The 21,739-nt window shown below is 43.9% G+C and overlaps 1 protein-coding gene across 1 annotated transcript in view; it reads left to right on the top strand.

Moving 5' to 3' along the window:
- Positions 1-21,739, top strand: part of TPO (thyroid peroxidase) — a 79,724-nt gene that overhangs the window by 5,995 nt on the left and 51,990 nt on the right. The window contains exons 2-5 of the mRNA XM_063078685.1: positions 531-615; positions 7,560-7,729; positions 9,837-9,969; positions 20,661-20,790. Coding sequence (XP_062934755.1) covers positions 531-615; positions 7,560-7,729; positions 9,837-9,969; positions 20,661-20,790 — 518 coding nt within the window. The remainder of the gene's footprint in view (positions 1-530; positions 616-7,559; positions 7,730-9,836; positions 9,970-20,660; positions 20,791-21,739) is intronic.

The following is a 21,739-nucleotide window of genomic DNA, read 5'->3' on the forward strand; positions in this document are numbered from 1 at the left end:
AATAACAGAACTGACTTGTGTGCATTATCAGAAGTCCTTGCCACCTTTACATCACCCACTTTGAACTTTGCATTTTAACCCAGAAATGGAATTTTAGCCTATTAAACACTCCAAGTACAAAATAAAATAAAATAAATTGGGAGTGTTTCCATTGGAAACTGTTGGTATATTTGAACAATTTATCTTTTAGTAAATGCACAGATTAAAATAGGAAAATATTACTCTGAACTTTATCACTGTTTCAGGTAACTATAATATTCAGAAAAAAAGTTAGATTCTAAGGATATCCAGAATCTTTAGAAGTGGTTTGGGCAAGTGACAAATTCATTGTGGATAAATCTCTCATCTAGTTCTGCGAGGAAGGGGCTGACTGTAGAGGCAAAGTCACCACGCCGGGCCTCGCAGACGACAGGCCCCGGAAGCTGGGTGGTTATCTCCACATCAAGCTGGACTCAATGGCCAAGGCTAAAGATAACACTGAATTTCTGAACTTTAATTGTGTTTTGACTGGGTGACATTTTGTTCCATAGGAAAGACTGAGAAATCTCATGTCACCAGCATTTTGGAAGAGAGCAGGCTCATGGTGGACAGTGCCATCTATAGCACGATGCAGAGGTGAGCCACCAAGCGGGCAGGTGGGCAGGAGGGGATGGCACTGATGCCCCCAGCATGTCCCAAGTCCTGGTGAGGCTCCTCTAACGCATTGCCCACCTTGATTTTCACAATCTCCTCAAAAATTAGTCCAACAGCCCCACTTTACAAGTTAGGAACTGACCCCACAGGACTTAATTCACTTATCCGTATCAGGTGCAAGCTGATGAAGAACGGAATCTAACCTTAAATTCTCTCTTTAGCAAGACACAGAGGAAAATCACCATGATCCAGTCAGTAACCCAATTTATCCTGGTTTAAAGGGTGGTGGAGACTGAAGTCTTTTAAACCTGATAGAAAAATGGGACAAGGATTTGGACAGATTAAGGGCAAAAGGAGAGATCTAGATCCCAGGTGTTCAGTGTGGTCGCTGTGATATAACTGTAGTATCACCTGGGGCACAGGATGAAGAACTAAACCTACCCACCAGTCTTATTTGAAATAATTAACAAACACTTTAATTTTAAATATATAACAGACACCATTAAGGATATTATGATCTCATTTTAGATGTTTGGAAAGCAAAAAAATACAAACAACAAACAAAAAACAGCTAAGCAGCTCTGTCCTCGGAAGTTTATTACTTTGTTGGAAGTTGACTGGTAATTATATAAGCTCTCAAGATACAAAGTATCACAAGAAAATAGTTGACTTATTCCAAATTTCTATTATTCCTGCCAGAAAAAATACCTTATTGTCCATATTGGCTGCAAGCAAATTTTACTTACAAATTTGATTCAAGGAAAAAAGTTTTTCTCATGAACTCAGGCATATAAGTATTTCTAAAACTGTGAGATGAATGACCCAGAATGGAGTGGGAATGGAAAAGGAATAGCAGGTGCCTAGTAGCAAGGTTATGAAATCAATGCCTAGATGCTAGGTATAGCTGTAGGGAGGGAGGGTGGCAGGGTCAGCTGGAGATACTTGATTGCAAAGATTTGTTTATTTTTATTTTTTTAATTTTTAATTAACTTAAGTTTTATTATTTTTATTTACACATATTTATGGGGTACAGAGTTGACAATCAGAATGTGGTGATAGAATCAATATCATTATCACAAATCCTAATGACTTTTTGTTTCCCTAACCCAGTTACGTCCTATGCCCCCCCCTTCCCACCTCTAGTAACTATAGGACTGTTCTCTCCTTCTGAAAGTTCAATGTTCTATTACAGTCTTTTTCTCTTTCTTTCTTTCTTTCTCTCTCTCTTTCTTTCTTTCTTTCTCTTTTTTCTTTCTTTCTATTTCTTTCTTTCTTTCTTTCTTTCTTTCTTTCTTTCTTTCTTTCTTTCTTTCTTTCTTTCTTTCTTTCTTTCTTTCTTTCTTTCTTTCTTTCTTTCTTTCTTTCTTTCTTTCTTTCTTTCTTTCTTAGCTCCCACTTATGGGTTAGAACATGCCATATTTCTCTTTCTTTGTCTGGCTTATTTTAATTATAATCTTCTCCAAGCTCATCCATGTTGCTGAGAATGACATAATTTCATTGTTTTTTGTGGATGAGTAGTATTCCATTGTGTAGATATATGATATTTTCCTTTTCCAGTCATCCATCTATGCACATTTAGGCTGGTTCCATATCTTGGCTGTTATAAATAGAGCTGCAATGAATATGGGAGTACAGGTGTCCCTTTGACATGATTATTTTCATTCCTTTTGGTATCTACTCAGCAGTGGGATTGCTGGATCATATGGCATTTCTATCTGTACTTGTTTGAGAAACCATACTGTTTTGCATAATGGCTTCACTAAGGAACTCAAACAATTTCACAGTAAAAAACATGAAACAACAAAACAAGCAAACAAAAAAACACAATTTTTTTTAAATGGAAAAAGGAGCTGAATAGACATTTTTCAAAAGAAGACATACAACTGGTCAGCAGGTACATGAAAAAATACTCAACATCTCTAATCATCAGGGAAATGCAAAACAAAACCACACTGAGACATCATCTCACCCAGTTAGGCTGGCTGTCATGAAAAGACAGAGTAACAAATGCTGGTGAGGATGCAGAGAAAGGGGGACCCTCCGACACTGTTGGTGGGGCTGTAAAACATTTGCTTTTGATAGTTCTCAAATAATAGCTTGTATAGCTACTAAAATTATATTTATTTCCTTAAGAAATACTGTTTCTACTATGTAGAAGGCACTGTGCTAGATTCTGGGATACAAAGATGAATGAAAAACATTACGTATATTCACAAGTTCCTATTCCTTCCACAAGGAGAGACACACAAATAATGCACAAATTTAGGGAAGGGTGCACAACAGATATTCAGAAAATATTATGGTTGATTAGTTGACAGAGAACCAGCTTTGAGTAAAAGTTTTAATAATAAAAAATATATATGTTTTGATACCTCAAAACATATTGTTACTTTACAGCAGAAAAAAGAAGGGGGAAAAAACTTTTCTACGTAATAATATCCAAAATTAGCACTGTGGCTAAATTATTTCTTTCGTTGACTCTTGATGGAGGTGTGGCACCTGCCATCTTTTTAGAAGTGGAGGGTCTGAGATTTTGCCCTCCTCCCATGCTGGTGACTCCGCTCTCCACAGTTCCATGGGGCAGACCCGGACTCGTGCATCAGGGATGCAGCACTTATCCCCAGCCCCCATGGCAGCCTGTGGTGCAGCTTCTGTGCCCGTTCCCACAGAGCAGCACAAAGAGGACCAGGTGACACCCATCATGTGGTGGCTTGCATCCACGAAAGGATCCCTGAGCTGAGGGAAGCTGGATCTTTCATAGTGGGGAGTGTGCATGCTGGCCCCTGCTCCAGAGGGGAGAATGCCTTGGTTTTACTGGAGAGTGTAATAGTGTGTTCTGGAGGAAGACACGACCTCCGTCTTCCAAAGCTGCCCATGATCCCAAGATCCTTGAGGAGACAGTCTAGAACAAAGACAGTCAGTGCCTTTCTCTTTACATGACGTGGAGGATCAGCCAGACTGTGGAGATTGTCCCCCAACACTGTCCACTCCTCGTGTGGACACAGTCTGCACCTCTTGCAAGCTTCTCTGTGGTGATGTGCCTCTGTTGACCACTCTGACGCATCTGACTCGCAGAAGAGGAGACCAAATTTGCTTCCCCCACAAAGTACAGAATTAGGGCTCCTGCCTACCTGCCTCCAGGCAGCAGAATGGGGTCTGCTGATGGCATCTGCCTCACCACGTGAACTTTGCTGAATCCCAGATGCAACCAGCTGAAATCTCGACATCCATCAGGTCTGCATTAGGAAGCCAAGCGACCTCCTCCTTACATCTCCGCGTTGGCCTTGGCACTGCCCACAGCATTGCTGTTGTGCAGCAGGAGGGATTCAAAAGTCTCCAGACTCTCCCTGGCCCCCAGGGACAACTGGGAGATTCTATCCTCCATCACGGTTCTGACCAGGGAGCCCTGAGGTAGATGTTACTGTCAAACTACGTGGAAGAGGAAGGGGCAGCCAGGGTCCCATGACACCTGCCTGCAGAATGGAGAAACGAGGGGCCACTGGATGTTTCTGACGGTCACCATGGACCCTGCATGATGGAACCATCTTCTGGTTTTAGAAGCCTTTATCAAACGGCTGCTCATGACTCTGTCCTGCACATGTGTGACAGGGCCTGGTGATGGGAATGACAAGACGAAAGGAAAGAAGGGTGAAGAGAAAGTAAAGGGAGAGAAAGAGAGTCTCACACATTGACTGGGGACACCATGTGCTGTGGGCTGTGGCAAAGGCGTGGGCAGGGCCTGTGGGCTGGGGATGTGCCAGGAAGTCTCGAGGCCAGGCCAGAGTTAATTGTGTGTGTGTGTGTGTGTGTGTGTGTGTGTGTGTGTGTGTGTGTGTGTGTGTTGGGGGAGATAACAGCAGACAAGATTCTCTCTGGCCCCAACACAAAGTTTATAGGGTTTAAGGGTGTGAGTCCAGCGGCAGCACTGCTGATGGCAGGGGTCTCCAAGGCCAGTCAGCGGGGGTGGAGGACGCAGGTCTTTGGGTGCCAGGGCTCACCGTGACAGCCAGACAGCATTTCTCTAGCAGGAAGAGGGCCCAGTGTGGGCAGGATCTGCCTGTCAGTCATGGTGGGAAACCTGGGCCATTCATGGCAGACACACCTCTTCCACCCACCAAGAGGAAGAGGCCTCCCGACCTCAGGCCACCTCCCAAGGGGTCCTCACCAAGACACCCTTGATGGAGGAGACTGGCCCAAGGGAGTCACAGCTTTCACTTACCTGCCTTGAGAGCAAAGTCTAGACCCTGACGACTCTCGTGACTCTTTTCTTGCTGTCAGGATAAGTGCGCACACAGTCTGTGTACCCAGAGTGTGGCTGAGCTGTCCCTCCTTCCTTCTCTCTTGGTTTCAGCACAGAAGAGAACACTCAGGCTGAGGGGCTGTGGATGTAGGGAAGCTCGAGGAACAGCACAGCAAAGGTCTGTGTTGGTCTACACAGCATAGTGCTGGAATTTTTAGTGTTTGGCATTTGGTAACAGTTTCCAACATTCACAATTTGCTGTGAGTTCCAGAATGTCTTCGGCCTGGAATATCTGCACTTAGATCAGGGATATCACTTGAGCCATGTACTGCTAACACTGAAGCTTCCTGGGCACTGCCCAGGCTTCAGGTTGAAGCGCCAGGGAGCTTTACTACTGTACAAAAATGACATTGCTGGATGGGTCACGTCACTGCCGGGAGCCCGGAGCATGAGTGGGAGCAGGAACTGGACACATGGCTCTTTCCATTGACTACTCACTTGGCTCGTGCCCAGCCAGCTAGAGTCAACATTTCCCGACTTTGAGTTCAAAATCACCTATTTTGCTGCAATAAGAGCACACATCTGTCATTTCTTAAATACTCTTCTCACGTTCTGAAGCCAAGGTCCTGAAATAGCCACAGCTCCAGGCTGGGGACACAACTGTTGTAAGGCTGATAGGCATTTGCAGTTACCTGTGACTGCACCTGGGAAACAGTACCAGATGAACAGTGCATACTCCGGTTCCCTGCTGGTTGGTACAAAACACCCGGCCAGACTCTCCTGCACTGAGCACATGGCGGGTGTGCCCCTCAACATGTAGGTATGGAGGGAGGTGACAACCAGGAAGGGCGAGTCCCTCTGCAGGGGCCACATGATGGATACAAGGATAGGCCCGGGCAGAGATAGGCACCTGCAGCAGCACAGACCAGCCCGCGCTGGGAGGCCGGGAGCTCTGAGATGCAGCCATGCACAGCAGGCATCAAGAGGAGACTCCAGTTCCAAGTGGAGACATCTGATGGGGCTCAAGAAGAATCTGCATCACAAGGCACAGGGATCCAGGAGGTGGGGCAGCAGGCAGGGTGCAGGACAGGATCCTGACCATGTGGGCTGAGCCCCTTATGGATTGGGATGAGTAGTCTCGCCTTGAGGCTGAGGGGTACCCACGGCCATCCCTGGCCACCAGGCGAGGAAGCAAATCCGACAGCAGGAATGGAGGTGCAGCCCGGGGATGGGCCTGGCTCTGGCCAGTGGTTATAGAGGGCGGTGGCAGCCTTAGCAAAGTCTCTGGGTGTCAGGTCAGGGGGTGACTTTCCCTAGGAAGAAGGAAAGGACTTTCACCTCCAGGCTCAGCCAGGACGGCTCAGGCCCCCGAGCAGATCTGAACTGTGGTGAGGAAACTGACAGGGTCCAGCGATCAGGGCCCTGGGTGAGGAGGAGGGGGCGAGATTCGTCTAGTCCCTGCTGAAGTCTTGCAGATGCTGGGCCAGCCCAGTGCTACGGCATGTCTAATCAATCCATTTATTAAAATGTCTCCAGGTGGATTTGTTTTAATTCTGTTGATTAGTACTGGGTTTCCCATCATTTTATGTGTGCATGTGTACATATTATCTATAAAATAAGAAGATATGTGTACACATGTCTATATATACACTGACAAACACGTATATAGGATATGTGTACACGTATATAAACAGAGACATGTTACAGTATAATAACATGTACGTATGCACATGTGTATATACACTATAAAATAGTAATGTGCACACATTTGTATGTACACAGAGAAACACACACCTGTAGAATAAAGTCATCCCCGGTGAGTGATGGAGACCTTGTACATATACATGTATATGATGTATAACTTAAAATGCAAAATACTTATATTTTAGAACTGCCAACATGTAAAGTTCTGAACTTTGGGGAGACAGACTTCACCTACTAATAACCTAATGCAGTTGCAGGGTTGCTGGCAGAACACATGAGACTTCTGGACAAAGGCAAGTTATATATCATATATGTGCATTTCAGGTGTGCAGCATGATGTCATGTTATACTATTTGTATGATGTACATATAAACAGTGAAAGAGGCTAGCAGGAGAGGAGAGGCCGGCAGGTGAGGGGACGCCGGCAGGTGAGACTGGCCTCACAGGTTTCTGTTCTGTTAGGGTGCTTCTGCCCTCACTGCAAACAGCTTTGCTGTAGGTTCTGATGCTGTAGGGGTTAATTCTCTGCCCTGGAGTGGGCAGGGCAGGACATCAGGCTTGGCCACCTGCAGCCCCAGCAGGTGCTAGCTCCTGAGGCCTGCAGGCCTGTGCACTCTTTCATCCCAACTTCAAGAGCTAGGGCATAAATGATGTCTACCTGCATTTTGATGAGAAGACCTCTCCTGACAGCTGTTTAGAAATCAAGTGAGTTCAGACATGGATGTTCTGTAAAGGGCCAATACTCGTATGGGCTGTTTCTTCATCATTCAGTACTGATACGTTACATATAATCCTGTCCTATCCCTGTCCCTAAACTCTATGATCCTGTGGACAGAAACTGTACAACTGTCATCTTTGGGTATGCCCCGGTGCCCAGCACAGTGCCTGGTATGTAACAGTTGCTCAATTAATTACTAATTAAGTACCAAAACAACCAAAAACCATCAAATAATTTATATTTTATCTCTTCTTTGTGCCATAGAAACCTCAGAAAAAGGGAAATCATTTCCCCAACTCAGCTTCTATCTTTTTCCAAACTCCCCGAGCCGACTAGTGGCGCTATTTCACGTGCCGCAGAGATCATGGAAACTTCCGTACAAGCGATGAAAGGGGATGTTTTCCTGAAACGTGGACAGTCACAGCATCTCACTGGTAAGCCCTCGCGTGCCTCAGTCCCACCCAGCCATGGCAGCTCCCAGGTGGGGAGAATGTCCTGACTTTGTTCAGGGGGTGGCTTGTTGAGGGTGCTTCTCATCGCCACCAAGTTAAATGGGGTTCCTGCTTGGTCACAGGATGAAAGCAGCAATTCTTTAAAACGCAAGCCCCGCCTTCCCCCTGGTCCTTGCCTTAGTGCTGTTACTGAAGGCCTTTGAGGGCCAGGCTGCTCGTCTCTGCAATGAGGACTCCATGGGCTGGTCACTCACGGCTGCTGGCAGACAAAACATAAATGAGGAGCGAGATGTCTCAATCTGAAGCACCCTATGGCCATGAGATATTGAGATGGGAACCACTGTGGTCACAGGCATGGCCATCATTACTATGATGGAGAACCAGAAAGAAAAACCTCTTTTTAATGAACTTGCCAAGATTTTTTCAGTGCAGTGCCAGGAGCTACTTGGTCTCTGATTTCTTCCTTCTAACTAGCGGTAGGTCAATTTAGTGCTCATTTTTTTAGAATAAGACAGACTCCACCCACCAGGATTAACTAGAATTCTCAGGTCTTAAACTTAACATTCAAGTTTAGTTGAATTCATAGCAACCAAAGATTCACTTGAAATGCTTTTTTTGTTTGTTTGTTTTGTTTTGTTTTGTCTTGTTTTCAAATGATGTGACTGGAAAATGCTTCTAAGTGCTGTTGGCCCACTGTCCTGTTGTGGTGTAAGTGAGGACTCCAACAGAAGTGACGTCTTCTGGTGTCAGCTGTGGTCTTTCTGGTTCCTGCTTCAGAAACACGGCCCTCGCTGCCCAGGTCTGAGGGTGTAGACATTTAGGGAGAACAGGCTGGTGTGCTCAGTCCAGGCATGATGTAGAATTGAAAAATCCCGTAATGCAGGATGACTCTAAATTTTTCCCAATCTGGACAATTTAAAATGTAAGAAAAATAAAAGGATTCCGGTAGATTCCCTATCACTTCATCAACAAGCAGTAGCTACATGAAATGCAGGTATCCTCCTTCCAGGCAGTTTGTCAACATTGGCTTTGTTCATCAGCATAGCTGGGGTCATTTGGTTCTTTCCTATTGCACACTATTTGTTGCATTTCACGGCAGGCTTGAGCATTCTCCTGCACTGTATTTGTGCTCATCTTTTAAGCAAATGCACAGTCTTCCATTAACTGATGTAAATTGCAGTCCAAGGTTTATTTAACTTTTCCCATAGTCACTCCCTTTGAGATTGTCTAGTGAACATTCTTTATGAAGAGACTCATATCTTTCTGATTTGAAAGAGGAATGCATTCTTTCTTGTTTTTTTTCTGTTGAATGTCTCAGTTTCATTGGTATCTAACTAGTTGATCAAAGTTTTATGACATTATATTCAAAGATTTATATAAACCATAATAGACAGCAAAGCAGCTCTTGCTTTGATGTTAAATAACATAAAAATAGTGCTACGATTGACAAAAATGTGAAAGGGACTGTTTGCTGGGGCCCTGCTCTAGAAAGATTTACAAGACGGGAACCAGAAATCAATAAGAAGGAAATACGAAGGGTTTAATAGATGGACAGGTGAATACCATTAGCAACTCGACCAGGGCAGGTTTTTGTTTTGTTTTGTTTTGTTTTTTCTTATTAGAGTGGTGTAAATACTATGTATTCACCATCTTCTGAATAATTGGGGCCATTGCCAGAAGCAAATGCCTCAGCGAACACTGAAATGCCTCACTGTGCAGTTGTAATGAGTGCGCACTGGGGAAGGGCCGAGAGGGAGCTGGTGATGGCTCTGAGAAGGGGCTTATTCATGGTGCAGCTCCCTGCGGACTCAGAGTTCTTAGACTACTTTTCTGAAAGATCACAAAGCAAAAATGTTTTTTTTAAAAAATCCCCACATTCCTAAGCAATTGAGAAGCTCAAGGGATTTTAATGAGAGAACAGTTGATTTAAAGAGAGAAGTTAGATTTTCTCAAAAGAATGACTTGGGTTATCTGTGAATCCCAAATTCACATTCTGGAGCCACTTTTGAGTCTACAATAGAAAATTTACCTTCTTAAGCAGATTTGTTATTATAAATAGAGAGTTTATGGTCTGTTGTTTTTTTCTCAGATGTTTTAACCGAAGATGTACTGAACACGATTGCAAATATGTCTGGATGCCTACCTTACATGCTACCACCAAAGTGTCCAAACACTTGCCTGGCAAACAAATACAGACTCATCACAGGAGCTTGCAACAACAGGTATTGTCTGTAGATTTCCTTAATCTCCTCCTGGAAGTTGGATTTGGACATAATTACATACCGTCATGAAGGAGACTATATAGTCACTTGGGTCTTTATCCCCTCTCTGAGCTACCGATTCCTCCACCTTTCAACAATCTGACATTGCCACCTGCATGCCTGGTAGCATCTCAGACACAGCATGGACAGAGCAGAGACTGCATCTCTAGAAACAATGCCCCATACACAAGTAAGTGCTTAGACATCACCCTTGTCTCTCTAAACTCACAAAACGGCACCACTGTTCACCTAAAACCTCCAGCCATGTACTTAGACGTCACCCCTGATTTCTCCGAGTGTCCCATCCGCTTGTTTCCAGCACATTAGAAAGGCGTTATTTCCACCTCCAAACTGAGTCCTCTCTGGTCCCCAGCACCAGCCTTAGCTGAAGTCAGAATAATCACCAGCTACCATAAAACAACAGTCTCCTCAGTGGTTCTCCAAGTTTAATTCTTACTTTCCAACCTTCAGACGCTGGCAGTAGCAGACCCATGTGACATTTTGCCATAGCACGCTCCTTCTTAATGCCCTCCCTGGTGCGCACTGCTCCTGGAATGGACTCAGATCCTCCGCTGGGGCTGCGAGGTCTCCCAGGGCCTGGGCACTGCCTGGCACGCTTCCCGCTCAGACCTCGCAGCCCTGGTGTGGTGACGAGCCACAGCCACCTCCTCTCAGGACTCAGGCTCCTTTCACAAGTTTTGTTTCAATTTCCAGTCAGCGTGTTTAGCATTCTTCTTATTTTATTTTATTTTATTTTATTTTTATTTTCATAGATGGGCTTTGAGAAGTAAGGCAGCTATTTCTTTCTGATACATCTTTTTTCGGACTTAGAAAATGTGTTTTCTATTTGAGTGGTTCCGGCTGTTAGCTTGCTTGTACACATTGCTAGGTTAGGTTGTATATTTTTGTTGTGATTGTGAAGGGCACATTGATCACCTGAAGAAAGCTAGGATTGTTATCTGTTTGAGACTCTCTAATGTCAAAAATTTAAAAATATTTCAAAGAATTAAATCTTGAATTGATTTATTACAGTCACTGCTTTATTTTTTCTATTTTTTTTTCTAAAATTTCACCAACGTTTCTTTCTTTTTTCTTTTCGATTTATTTTACCGTAATTGACTTTCTTCTAGAATCTAACTTGGATACACAGTGCTTTGTTTTATTTTGTTTTGTTTCTACTTTCCTTTTCTTTCCTAAAAGCCATTGTTATCTTGTAACTATTGCTTTGGTACTATAATTATGTTAAATTTCTAAGTAATATTTCGGTGCTGGATACAATTACATTTTTAAGCCAAATGTTCCTTGGAATTAACTTTTAAAATTCTGAATTTCAAAGTGGTGGATTTAAAGAGCCTGTTCATTTCTACTAGTTTTATTGCAATCTGGTGTGACATATGTCTGTTACGTATGTGTGATGCGGCTTCTAAAGTTTGTTTTCCTTTTTTGAGATTTGCTTAATCCTCTAGGACATATCACATAAAAGTATTTAACAAATAGCGAAAAAGAATGATATTTTATCATCTCACTGGGACTTCTCATTTTTATGATGTAATCGGCGCTGCAGGAGGCGCCGTGTTGGAAGAGAACGGAACAGCCTGGTTTTAATTTCGTCTCTGCTGTTTTTCTAACTTGGTCCTGAAGTTGGTCCTCAAATTCCCGTAGAAGCCCCTATTTTTACATCTAAGCGTGTGTGCATGCACGGCAAGTTTGTCCTTCTAAAACATGCTTGGATCTCTAGATGTAAAGTTTAAGATGTTAGAAAAGCTATTTACAAAGTGCCTGTGTGGGAAGACGTTTTAGTAGCATCACTTAAAAGATCTCTGGGTTCCTTGTTTTCCTGTAACCAACATGTGAAAGCCTCTTTGACGTGCTGGCCTGAGATCAGGGGTCTCAGCCATCCGGGGTTCCCAGCAGCGGAGGCAGCTCCCCAGCCTGCGTTTTCATAGGTGTTGGGATTGGAGTCAGCAGGGGATGAGAGGGTGCTCCTTGTGTGTCATCCTCTAGAAGCAGCCAGAGTCAGCTGGGAACAGAATTCCCATGGCCTGAGAATATCTGCCAGAAATTTGGATTTTAGTGTTTAGCCTGGGAATCTGTCCAGAGATAAGACGAATTATATTTTAGAAAATCGGGTGCTTGTCAGTGGGATGGGTGGGGAAATGGCTCTAAAGGACACAGGTCTCTAGGCTGCCACAGGCAGGAGCAAGTCGTCACAGAGACCCCTCTGCTCCAGAATATCTTGAAAGCAAAGGAGCCACAAGCCTCCTTTTGCTCTATAGTCTATATCAGTAGATTATGTTATATATGACATATACATATATATATATATGGTATATATACACATACACACACACACACACCATATATATGATGTTACATAATATACTACATACGATTATCCATAAATGTAAATATATGAAATGCTTACATACAATGTACTCATACAATATTGTATTTAGTATACTGTATTATGATTAATACTCAACTGCAGTATACTGTTAATTATATAGGAGATATTAATGGATGCAGATACTTTTTAGAGACTTTATGTACACTTTTATATTTATATATACAGTAGGAATTACTATTTGTGCCTTGAGAAAGTTCCCCACATTTTCATGCACTAAGCAATGAAAAAACCATCATGTTTTGAAATAGAAAACAAGAGCTTGGCCACAATTCCATCAGTTACAAGCTGCTTATAGTTTATCTGAAAACTGGCAAAGGTATTCGTGTTCATTTATAGGGTTGCCGTGAGGTTGGGGTGATAATGGAGAGTATTCTGTGAGTGGTGAGTGCTACAAACGTTAGCCATGGTTATCTGTAAACAACTCCCACCTTTTAAGCCCCTTGTTCAAAGAGTCTGTGATTCTTGAATCTTGAGGAGTTGTAGCTTGTCTTTGAAATACTTACATTATTACTTGAATCATGGTCTGAAAGCCCACTGCAATAAACCACTGTGACCCCAAAACTAACAGGAGATGCCACCCTAATGAGATCTCTTTTGTGTGTCGATTCCTGTTGTTACATTGGAGTGAGACATACATGGGGCACAGGAGGGTGACTTCGGGCTCAGGCAAACACCTGTGGGGTCCCAGGTGAGGATCTGGGACTCACCTACACTCCAGAGAGCTGCTTTCTGTCCCACGCCAGCCTTTGGGGTCCCCCCAAAGCTGATCATGGTTTTGATCCTCATCGCCATTGCTGGGTTTGCCTCTTATGTGAGAGAAGTCAGGCAGTCACTGCTCTGAGTCTGGCTTCTTTATGTCAACAGGATGCTTTTGACACTTGGTCACGCTGGATCTTTTATTGCTCCTGCCTTTTGCTGACATAAACACTCATCCAGGGCACATCCAGGATCGAAGCTGCAGGGCCGCCGGGCACCTTTGTGTGGAGCTCGGGCAGACTCTGCCGGGCAGCTTCTGCAGCGGCTGCTCCAGTGTGCATTCCAGGAGTGGCGTGAGCGCCCACGCCAGCTTTGTCACCACAGGCCTCTTAGTTTCCGCCACACTTGTGTGGGGGGGATCTCCCGTGATCTTACCTGGCGTTTTCTATCTTACCTGCTGTTGACTATCTTGAGGACTTTTTGAGCTTGTCTATTGGCATTTGGAGTCCCTCTTTTGTGATATACCAGTTTAAATGTTTTACCCGTTTTAAAACAAATGGGTCCATCTTTATCTCACTGATCTAGAGATGTTCTTTTTTCTGAATACGTCTTTAGTCAGACGCGTGCTCTGCGGCAGGTCTGCTTCTGGTCACGCAGGGATGGCCCCTGTGCTGCGTGCACCTTTGTTTGTCCACTTCTCTCAAAGTCCCACATTTCCCCTCTTTCCTCTTTTGTTTCTTACTTTTTCCCCTCCAACAATGGATCAAAACATAAAACTGACATATTCATTTTTAAATTGTATTTTAAATTTACGAACCTTTATTCTAAATACCGAACACAAGGAAACTGAGTGTTTTAAGTTTTTTATTAGTACCCCAAACAAGAAACACGTGACTGTGCTTTGCCATGGAAGGGGTTTTCCGTGGGATCCCTCCCACCCTGGCCCAGCTCTGTGGCCACAAAGCCGCAGGGTGGTGGCTGCTGTGACAAAGCCACGAGAAGGGGTCTGCAGACAGCTCAGCTCAGCCATCATTCTGCTCCTGCGCTGCTCCACATTCCATTGAGCCTGCACAGGAAGGTGCAGGAGGGCCGAGGCCTGGCCACCTGACTCTGCCTCTGAATGACAGGGAACCAATTCCCTGAGACTGGACGGGAGCCAGACAGGCAAGGGCTCACATCTGGGCCAGCAAGCTGCCACCTGGGACACGTCTCCAGTTCCTCAGCTATGAGGTGGGAGTCATACCACTTGCCCTCCAGGGTGGCTGTGCTGATGGAACCAGCTAATGGAAGAGAAAGACTCTGGACAAGTGTCCTTCCTTCACCTCACCTCCCTACTAATCTAGACAAAGCTATTCTTGCAGTTGCTTCTGGAAGGACACAGTGTTGATCCCAAGACAGTATTTGCCTCTGTGGAGTTTTTGGCTTAATGGGCATATGGAATCCTGCAAATGACAGCATGGTAAGGCACCACAGAACATGCACAGTCAGAGGCAGAACATACTTGGGGCTCTTCCTGTCCCCTCATGTGCAGAGAATCAGAATCACCGTGGTTAGTATTTGGGTTCCCCATAGAAGAGGTGGAGTCCATGAAAGCAACAGTGCTACTTTATGTGGGACAGAAGACAGGTGCTGTGCTGAATTCAGCTCTGCCCTTGCTAGGAATGTGCCCTGGGCAGGCTTCCAACGTTGTGAGTCTCGTTTTCTCCTCTGTGAAATGCAAGTGTTGGTGACAGCTGCTTTGTCCATGTGCGAATGTTGAGACCATGCTCAGCAGCTTCCGTGGAGTGAAGGTGTGTGCACAGCAGTGTCCCCTGTAGTGGACAGAAGATGGGCAGAGGTGGAGCTGCAGGAGCACTTCCCGACTCAGGGAATGGGAACTCCTCTCTGCAAGGAGCACTGTAGAGCAAGCATCCTAACTCCTGCAAAGATCACACCCCACACTCTGACTCTGCAATGCACCCTGCTTTTAAGTGCTTCCCCTGCCATGCCAACAGCATGCCTGGTGGGCAAAGACTGCTCTGTGTCCTGGGAGCATGAGCTGGGAGTCAAGTGCTCGCTGTCTGGTTCTGGCTGCTGATGTAGTAGGTGGCGGCCTTGGTAACTCACCTTGTCATCTGAGGCTTCTACTTTCACATCTACAAAAACAATAACACTTACCCTGCAGGGCTGTTTCTGCTTTGAAAGGCAGCATGTATCCAGCTCTCTGCATGGAGTCCACAACCTCAGTGCAGGACAAGTCACGACAATGATGATCGTGGAATGACTCTTCAGTGTCCACACCTGCTGGTTCTCGGCCCAGGGCATCGGCTGCAGAATTCAACGTGTTTTTTCCACGAAAGCAGTTGTGGAGGGATCCTCCAATTAAATGGCTGTGACTTGATTGGCTTTTGGATATGATTGCATCTCAGGATCAGAGCAGAATTATTCATAGCTCAGGAAAAAACATTGAGTAAGTGACGATCTCTACTGAACCTGGCCCTGGCCGACTTCTCATGTCCTCGTTGGATGGATGAGGGAAGGTGACAGATCAAACTTCCATCCAGACACCAACAGACTCAGTCCATTTATAACTGCATCCATCTGTCTAACACTCAGGCCAGCCAAACACACTTCCTACATGGACGCAAAGAGAAATCTGAATCGGTGGTGGTGGGGGGGTGTGTCCTACCAAAGGCCAAAACGCCGCCTTCTATACACTGATCCTTCTACACTTAACCTCCTTATTGGGAGAAGTTTTCTGTCCAATTCAGCCTTAAAACCCATAAATAATTCTTAAAGAAAATGATAAATTTTGAAAGGAAAATTTGATACGTGCATTAAAATTTTAGGAAGAACCACCAATATCTACCCGGGCTTAGTACATAATTTGCTTTAGATAATTGGGTACATAATTATCTATATTTATTTCCCTAAAAATAGACAAAAATCTAAGTTGAACATTGGATCTGCCATCCAAACATACTGCATGAGCTCACCTCGCCTCTGATGACTGGCCACTGCTTTTTCCTAGATATTTGCTTATTGCCACACTCATCGTCACCTTCTTTCCTCTCTTTCTCTTTTCTTTGGGCTTTGTCCTGATTCACAAAATTGTTTAGCAGAGGGCAGACCGGGTAGAGTTTTACTGGAATGAAATTTCTTAATACAATCTTCTCCATTTTGGGAGATATCTATGTATTTAAAGTTAAAATGCTTGAAAAATAGCTGTTAACAAACAAATATGCTCCTGTTAAGAGTTTAAGCTGCACTTTAAATTCAGAGAAGACACTAAGATGTCACTTGGTGACAACATAGACACAAAGTAAAAAAACAGTAACAGAGAGCACCCCGATTGGTGTGGGAAATGTAAAATAACAAACACACTCATTAGTCTTTCAGGAAAACGAGGTGGAGTTGATGTTTATATTTTAAGAAATATTACAGAACGTAATATAGGTAAAAATGATGCTACAATAAATGAGATTTTCAAAGTTTTGGGGAAATGTTGAGTCATACCCCCTACAGGGAAGCACTTCCATCTCCTGGCAGGTTCCAAACGTCTCTTGTTGATCGTGCCAATGACAACTCACCTCCCAAACTGCCTGGTCTTGATTGCTTCTAGCCAGGTGGCCCTAGCCAGAGACCCAACAAATAGCCGGGTGAGCTTTCTTACACTTCCAAGCCATCTGACAGGGCATTAGGTGTCCCTTGGAACAAAATGAGTCCTCAGGCCACTTGGGGACAACACGGCTGCTGCAGTGTGTCATGCTACCCTTGGGTGTGCAGGTCGCACACCAAGCAGCAACTTTGTCTGTGCCCACCACTTCTCTGCTGAGAAAGTTCTGCAGTTATAGAAGTTGAAAGTTAACTTTAACAATTTTCTCCCAGCATATGATTAACAAATGTGACTCTGTGCTTTTTTCTGAGCACGGGCACACATCTTTGGCACATATGTGTACCTGTATACCAGTTACTGGGCAGACACACCTGGCAAACACATTGACTTGAATCTCCCAGCTCCAGCCTGGAGCTTTACACTCAAGCTCTCTACAAGCTGGAAGTTTAGAATTTCCTTTCTTTTTAGACTTCAGAATATGACAAAGTCTAGTGTGACCAGTGCCTGGAAAGATTCCAGTGTCTCAAGGAAATCATAGGAGCCTGGAGCTACTGAGGAAGCACAGGCACCTGCCTCCCTTATGAAACTCTCCTCCAGAAAAGTTTCTATTTGTTTATAGCTGTCAGCTTTATGACCATAATTCCAGTGCTGCCATTAACACAAATCTGATAAAGGCATGATGTAGTGCAGCATGTTGACCCCACTGGGGACAGAGATTCTTTCCACACAAGCTGATCATCTGGGTGCAATTTCTCACATCCCTGTGGAGAGCTAAGTGGGGGCAGAAGCCTCCAGAGGACCAGAGGCAGCCAGTCATCAGTGCACTCCATGCTGGCGTCCCACTGGCTAGGCTCACCCCCTAACTGTGAAGGTTAAGTGACACATTTGCTGAATGTTCCTGAAAACTTCAGTAAGTCTCTCGGGCTGTTGTGACATCCTAGTAAGCTGCTAAAATAGTCAATCAGTAGAAAAAAAAAAAAGAAAAAAAAAGAAAGAAAGAGAGAAAGACAAAATCACTGCTTAAGCAGTTAAATTAACATTTCATTATTTTTAATTGAGTGATATAGCACCTCCTTATGCATCCCACTTTATGGAATTTCAATAAAGACAAACCAACTGTAACGATCTGAACAGTTTATTAAAACGCTCATCTTCAAATGCTGACTTATCGCAGCTAATTAAATGCACTAGTATCTGTGTAGTTTTTCAAACTGAGCCACTTTGGTGTGCTGGAGATCAATGAGGTATGAATAATAGAATTATTCTCCACTCACTGTCCCCGAAGACGTGCCAAAGTAACCACGTCTCCCGAGGGCATCACTGCCTGTTGCTAACTAGTCGCTCTCGAATGCTTCTGGAGAGCAGTAGCAGCCGTGTGAACGACAGCAGCAGTGAAGCCTCTTCTCTGTACTGTCAGGAGCCAGGCATGTCCCTAGGAGACTCGCAAGTGTCCACCGCCGAGGCCGAGCCCGAGGCCGATGCCACCCGTGCGTAGACCGACTCACGGTTGCCTGCATTACAGACAGCTCTCAAGCACGCTGTTCCCATTCCAACGCCGAACGTCTACCTCAGTCACATTTGTATAAGGATGGTTAATGCATGTTACATCCATAAAGGTGGTAATTTAAAATTTTAAATACTTATATTTCCAAGCATTCTAAAAGTTTTAAAAAGTCATGTATCTCGTTATGATTCTCGTGCACTTCGTTCCCTGTATCTTCTAAGTGTCTAGACATCAGACACATGAGAGAATTTTTAAGTCTAGACCCGATCTTTTCCAATTCAAATCCTTATGCCATGTGGCCTCAAAGCCCTGGACAGAAGTTGTCGGCTGCTCACCTTCAAGCTTGGATGTGTTTTGCAATGACTGCGCCCACCAAACAAAGGCCCCAGTTGCTGGATGTCACCATATGGGCTTGTCTGATAAATGCCAATGCAACGTGGACACTGTGACAATGTTACACACAGAACAGTCTGTTTAAAAAAACAAAGTTTTCTCTAATAGAAAATTCCCTTTCTTTTTTTGCTCCCTGAACTAATATTTCCATTCTAATCCTTCAATAACTTTTTTCCAAATGTAACATATTTTATGCTTGAAAGTCCTTTATTCTCTCCTTTTACATAATCCTTTACTTTTATATGTGCTCTGCAAATATTTATGTTTGTATTATGTATTATGTATTCATTCATTTTATATATTTAAATAATTTGTCATGTAGTTGTTTTTGCATATGTTTTATTCTATATATTTTAGCACAGGGGTCTATATATAGTATATATAGTATATATATATACTACATATTCTATACATAGTAGCACAGGGTCTGAATGCTGATTGCTTTCTTCAAATTTGAGTTATTTTTTACAACTTTTATTAGGTCACTTGATTAAATCAGCTCAAATATATTATAAGTGTTAACAAAAAGTTATTAAGCACAGAGGTGAGTGTACTGGAATTCACTTGCTGCTGAGATGTATGGACTGTCAGTCAGTTCATGCATCAGGTGGGTGAATGTCACCTATTGCTGAGTGACCAGGCATCTGTTGAGGCAACATAAATATTAATAACGAATAGTGCTCCCTTTGTTCTCAGGAGTGCCCCACTTTGGATTATGAACGATACGGCTGCCCTCCCTATTTGAGTATGGGACAAAGAACCAGAGCTACCCCATGCTTGCTTTTGCCTTTGCAGGTGAAGGAGCTTAGACACCTTTCTCATGTGAGCATGCCATTGAGAACAGAAGTTTTGTTATAATAATGAAACCTGGTCCTCACAATCCCTTCCGAGATGCATAGGAAAATGGACATATCCTGAGCTATCAATAAACTTACTTTCACTGCTCGGTCAGCAAACAACTCAATCAGGTTGACCTTTGACTTTTATTTTTAACAAAAATTGGAAAGCATCTGACTTTTGTGAGGATGTCACCAATCATTAGTCTTTCATTTTCTCAATTTCTGAAAAATGTTCCAAGTCATAGCAAATGACTCTTAATTATACCTGTCCCCTTCTCCATAGAGACACCTTACTTAATATACTCAGAAGTAGTTTGTGAAATCAAAATATTATTAAACACACCTTTGCCTTATGCACTTTAAATACATTTTTGTCAAAATACGAGGGTACTTTGAAATGTTTGGGGAAAAATAAAACATGAATTCTTCCATGAACTTTCTGAAGACCCATCATATATTTGGACCAATGGAATGAAACTGCAGATCTTTCTACCTACAGAAAACACCGTTGTTTAACCCAATTAGCCCAGTCCATTCTCACTGTCAAATCAATCAATGAAATACAACTTTCTCTGAGAAAAGGCCTGGCTTTATTTTTAATTCAAATAAATGTATTTAACACATTCTTTGAGAACCATCTCACTTCTGAATTTAGAACATTTCGGCAAGTTTCAGACTACCCTGTTTCTAACAGAAACTTTGTCTTTCTGATAAACACACTTGATAGGAAAAGGTGCCCACCATGGACGATTTCCTGGGGCCTTGATTAAAGCATGTTTTAATGCCGCAGTATTTGAAATTGTCTCTGTGTGGAGCACCAGAAGTTTCCGTCCTGCAGCGAAGTGCCCCAGGGTACATTATAAAAGGGTGAAAGACTCGCCTTTGGAAAAACGAAAGTAGGAGGAAGGCCACCGGAAAGGGAGAGTGAAAAGGGTCCAGCGGGCCGGACACCTGCAGGCAGGTGCTTCTCGGGCTCAGCAAAGTGTGGAGCCTGAGGCTTTGCCAACCCGTTCCCTAGAGACCAGCCATGTCCAAAGACCCCTGGGAAGGCCTTTCGGGACCACCAGGAATGTGCGCCCCGTTGGAAGACTTCTGCAAGCCAAGGGTCTTGGGGAAGCTGCCCACTTATGTTCCTTGAGATGGTGCATTGTATTTGAACATGCCGCTTCTTTCTTTCTTCTGCCCCATCTCAAGCTTGTCCGCACATTGTTTCCACAGAGACCATCCTCGATGGGGAGCTTCCAACACTGCCCTGGCGAGATGGCTTCCTCCCGCCTATGAGGACGGCTTCAGTCAGCCCAGAGGCTGGAACCCCGGCTTCTTATACAATGGGTTCCCACTGCCCCCGGTTGGTACCTCAGAAGGCTGCTTAACCTGGGTCAGGATTAGTTTCCCATAATTCTAACACGCTTCCCATAATTGTGGAGGAAACTAACTGTTTACTGAGCCCTTGCTCAATTTGCCTGCACTGTGCCTGATGCACGATAATTTCCCTTTGATCCTGCTAACCTCCCTACAAGGTGGGGACCACTGTCTCTGCAGGCTAGAAGGCAAGGCTCTGGAAGGTTAAGATCACCCAGCTAGTGAGAGGAACAATGCAGATGTAAATTAAGTTTCATCTAACTCCAACATCTCTGCTCTTGACAATCACTTCAGTGTTTTCAATAAATTCCTTCATTCATGAGGTAGAAAACCAGGTACATACAAAGTCACTGATTAATTAATTAACTCACTCATTTATGCAAAGACGATGATTACCACTTCACTCCCAGAGGCAAATTAAACATTTTCTGAACAAACTCAGACCCAATCTACTGATCAGTTTGTAAAAAAAAAAAAAAAAAAATTTGCCCGCAATTTGACTACTCCAATGAACAAACCAGCGTGTTTGCTCTTACTGTATGTTCAATAATGGAATTCTTCTGAAATCCAGCGGCGAGTCCTCTGCTCAGCCCACAGAGCTCCAGTGTCATCAGTCAGGGTCTGGTGTGTGCTGAGACACCATCGCAGGGTCCCGCTATGCAAACGAAACACCTTACTTCTGCAATTTTTCCAGAAGGGTGTTTATTGAGAGGACTAAGTGTGCCCAGAAGGTGGTGAGGACCAGCAGGTACAGCTGGATGCTGAGAGTGACTGAGGAAGGCTCAGTGCGCCTGGCCACGAGGGCCAAGCACATCAGACTCAAGTCATTTACCTTCTCAATCTCAGTTAGACTGTCTGTGGCATAGGGTACTATAATCTCTTCTATCTTGTGCTAGACACAGTCCAGTTCAGCGCCTGAGGTTTATTTGAACTGT

This window comes from Cynocephalus volans, chromosome 14, assembly GCF_027409185.1.
Source record: "Cynocephalus volans isolate mCynVol1 chromosome 14, mCynVol1.pri, whole genome shotgun sequence".
NCBI classification, from domain to species: domain Eukaryota; kingdom Metazoa; phylum Chordata; class Mammalia; order Dermoptera; family Cynocephalidae; genus Cynocephalus; species Cynocephalus volans.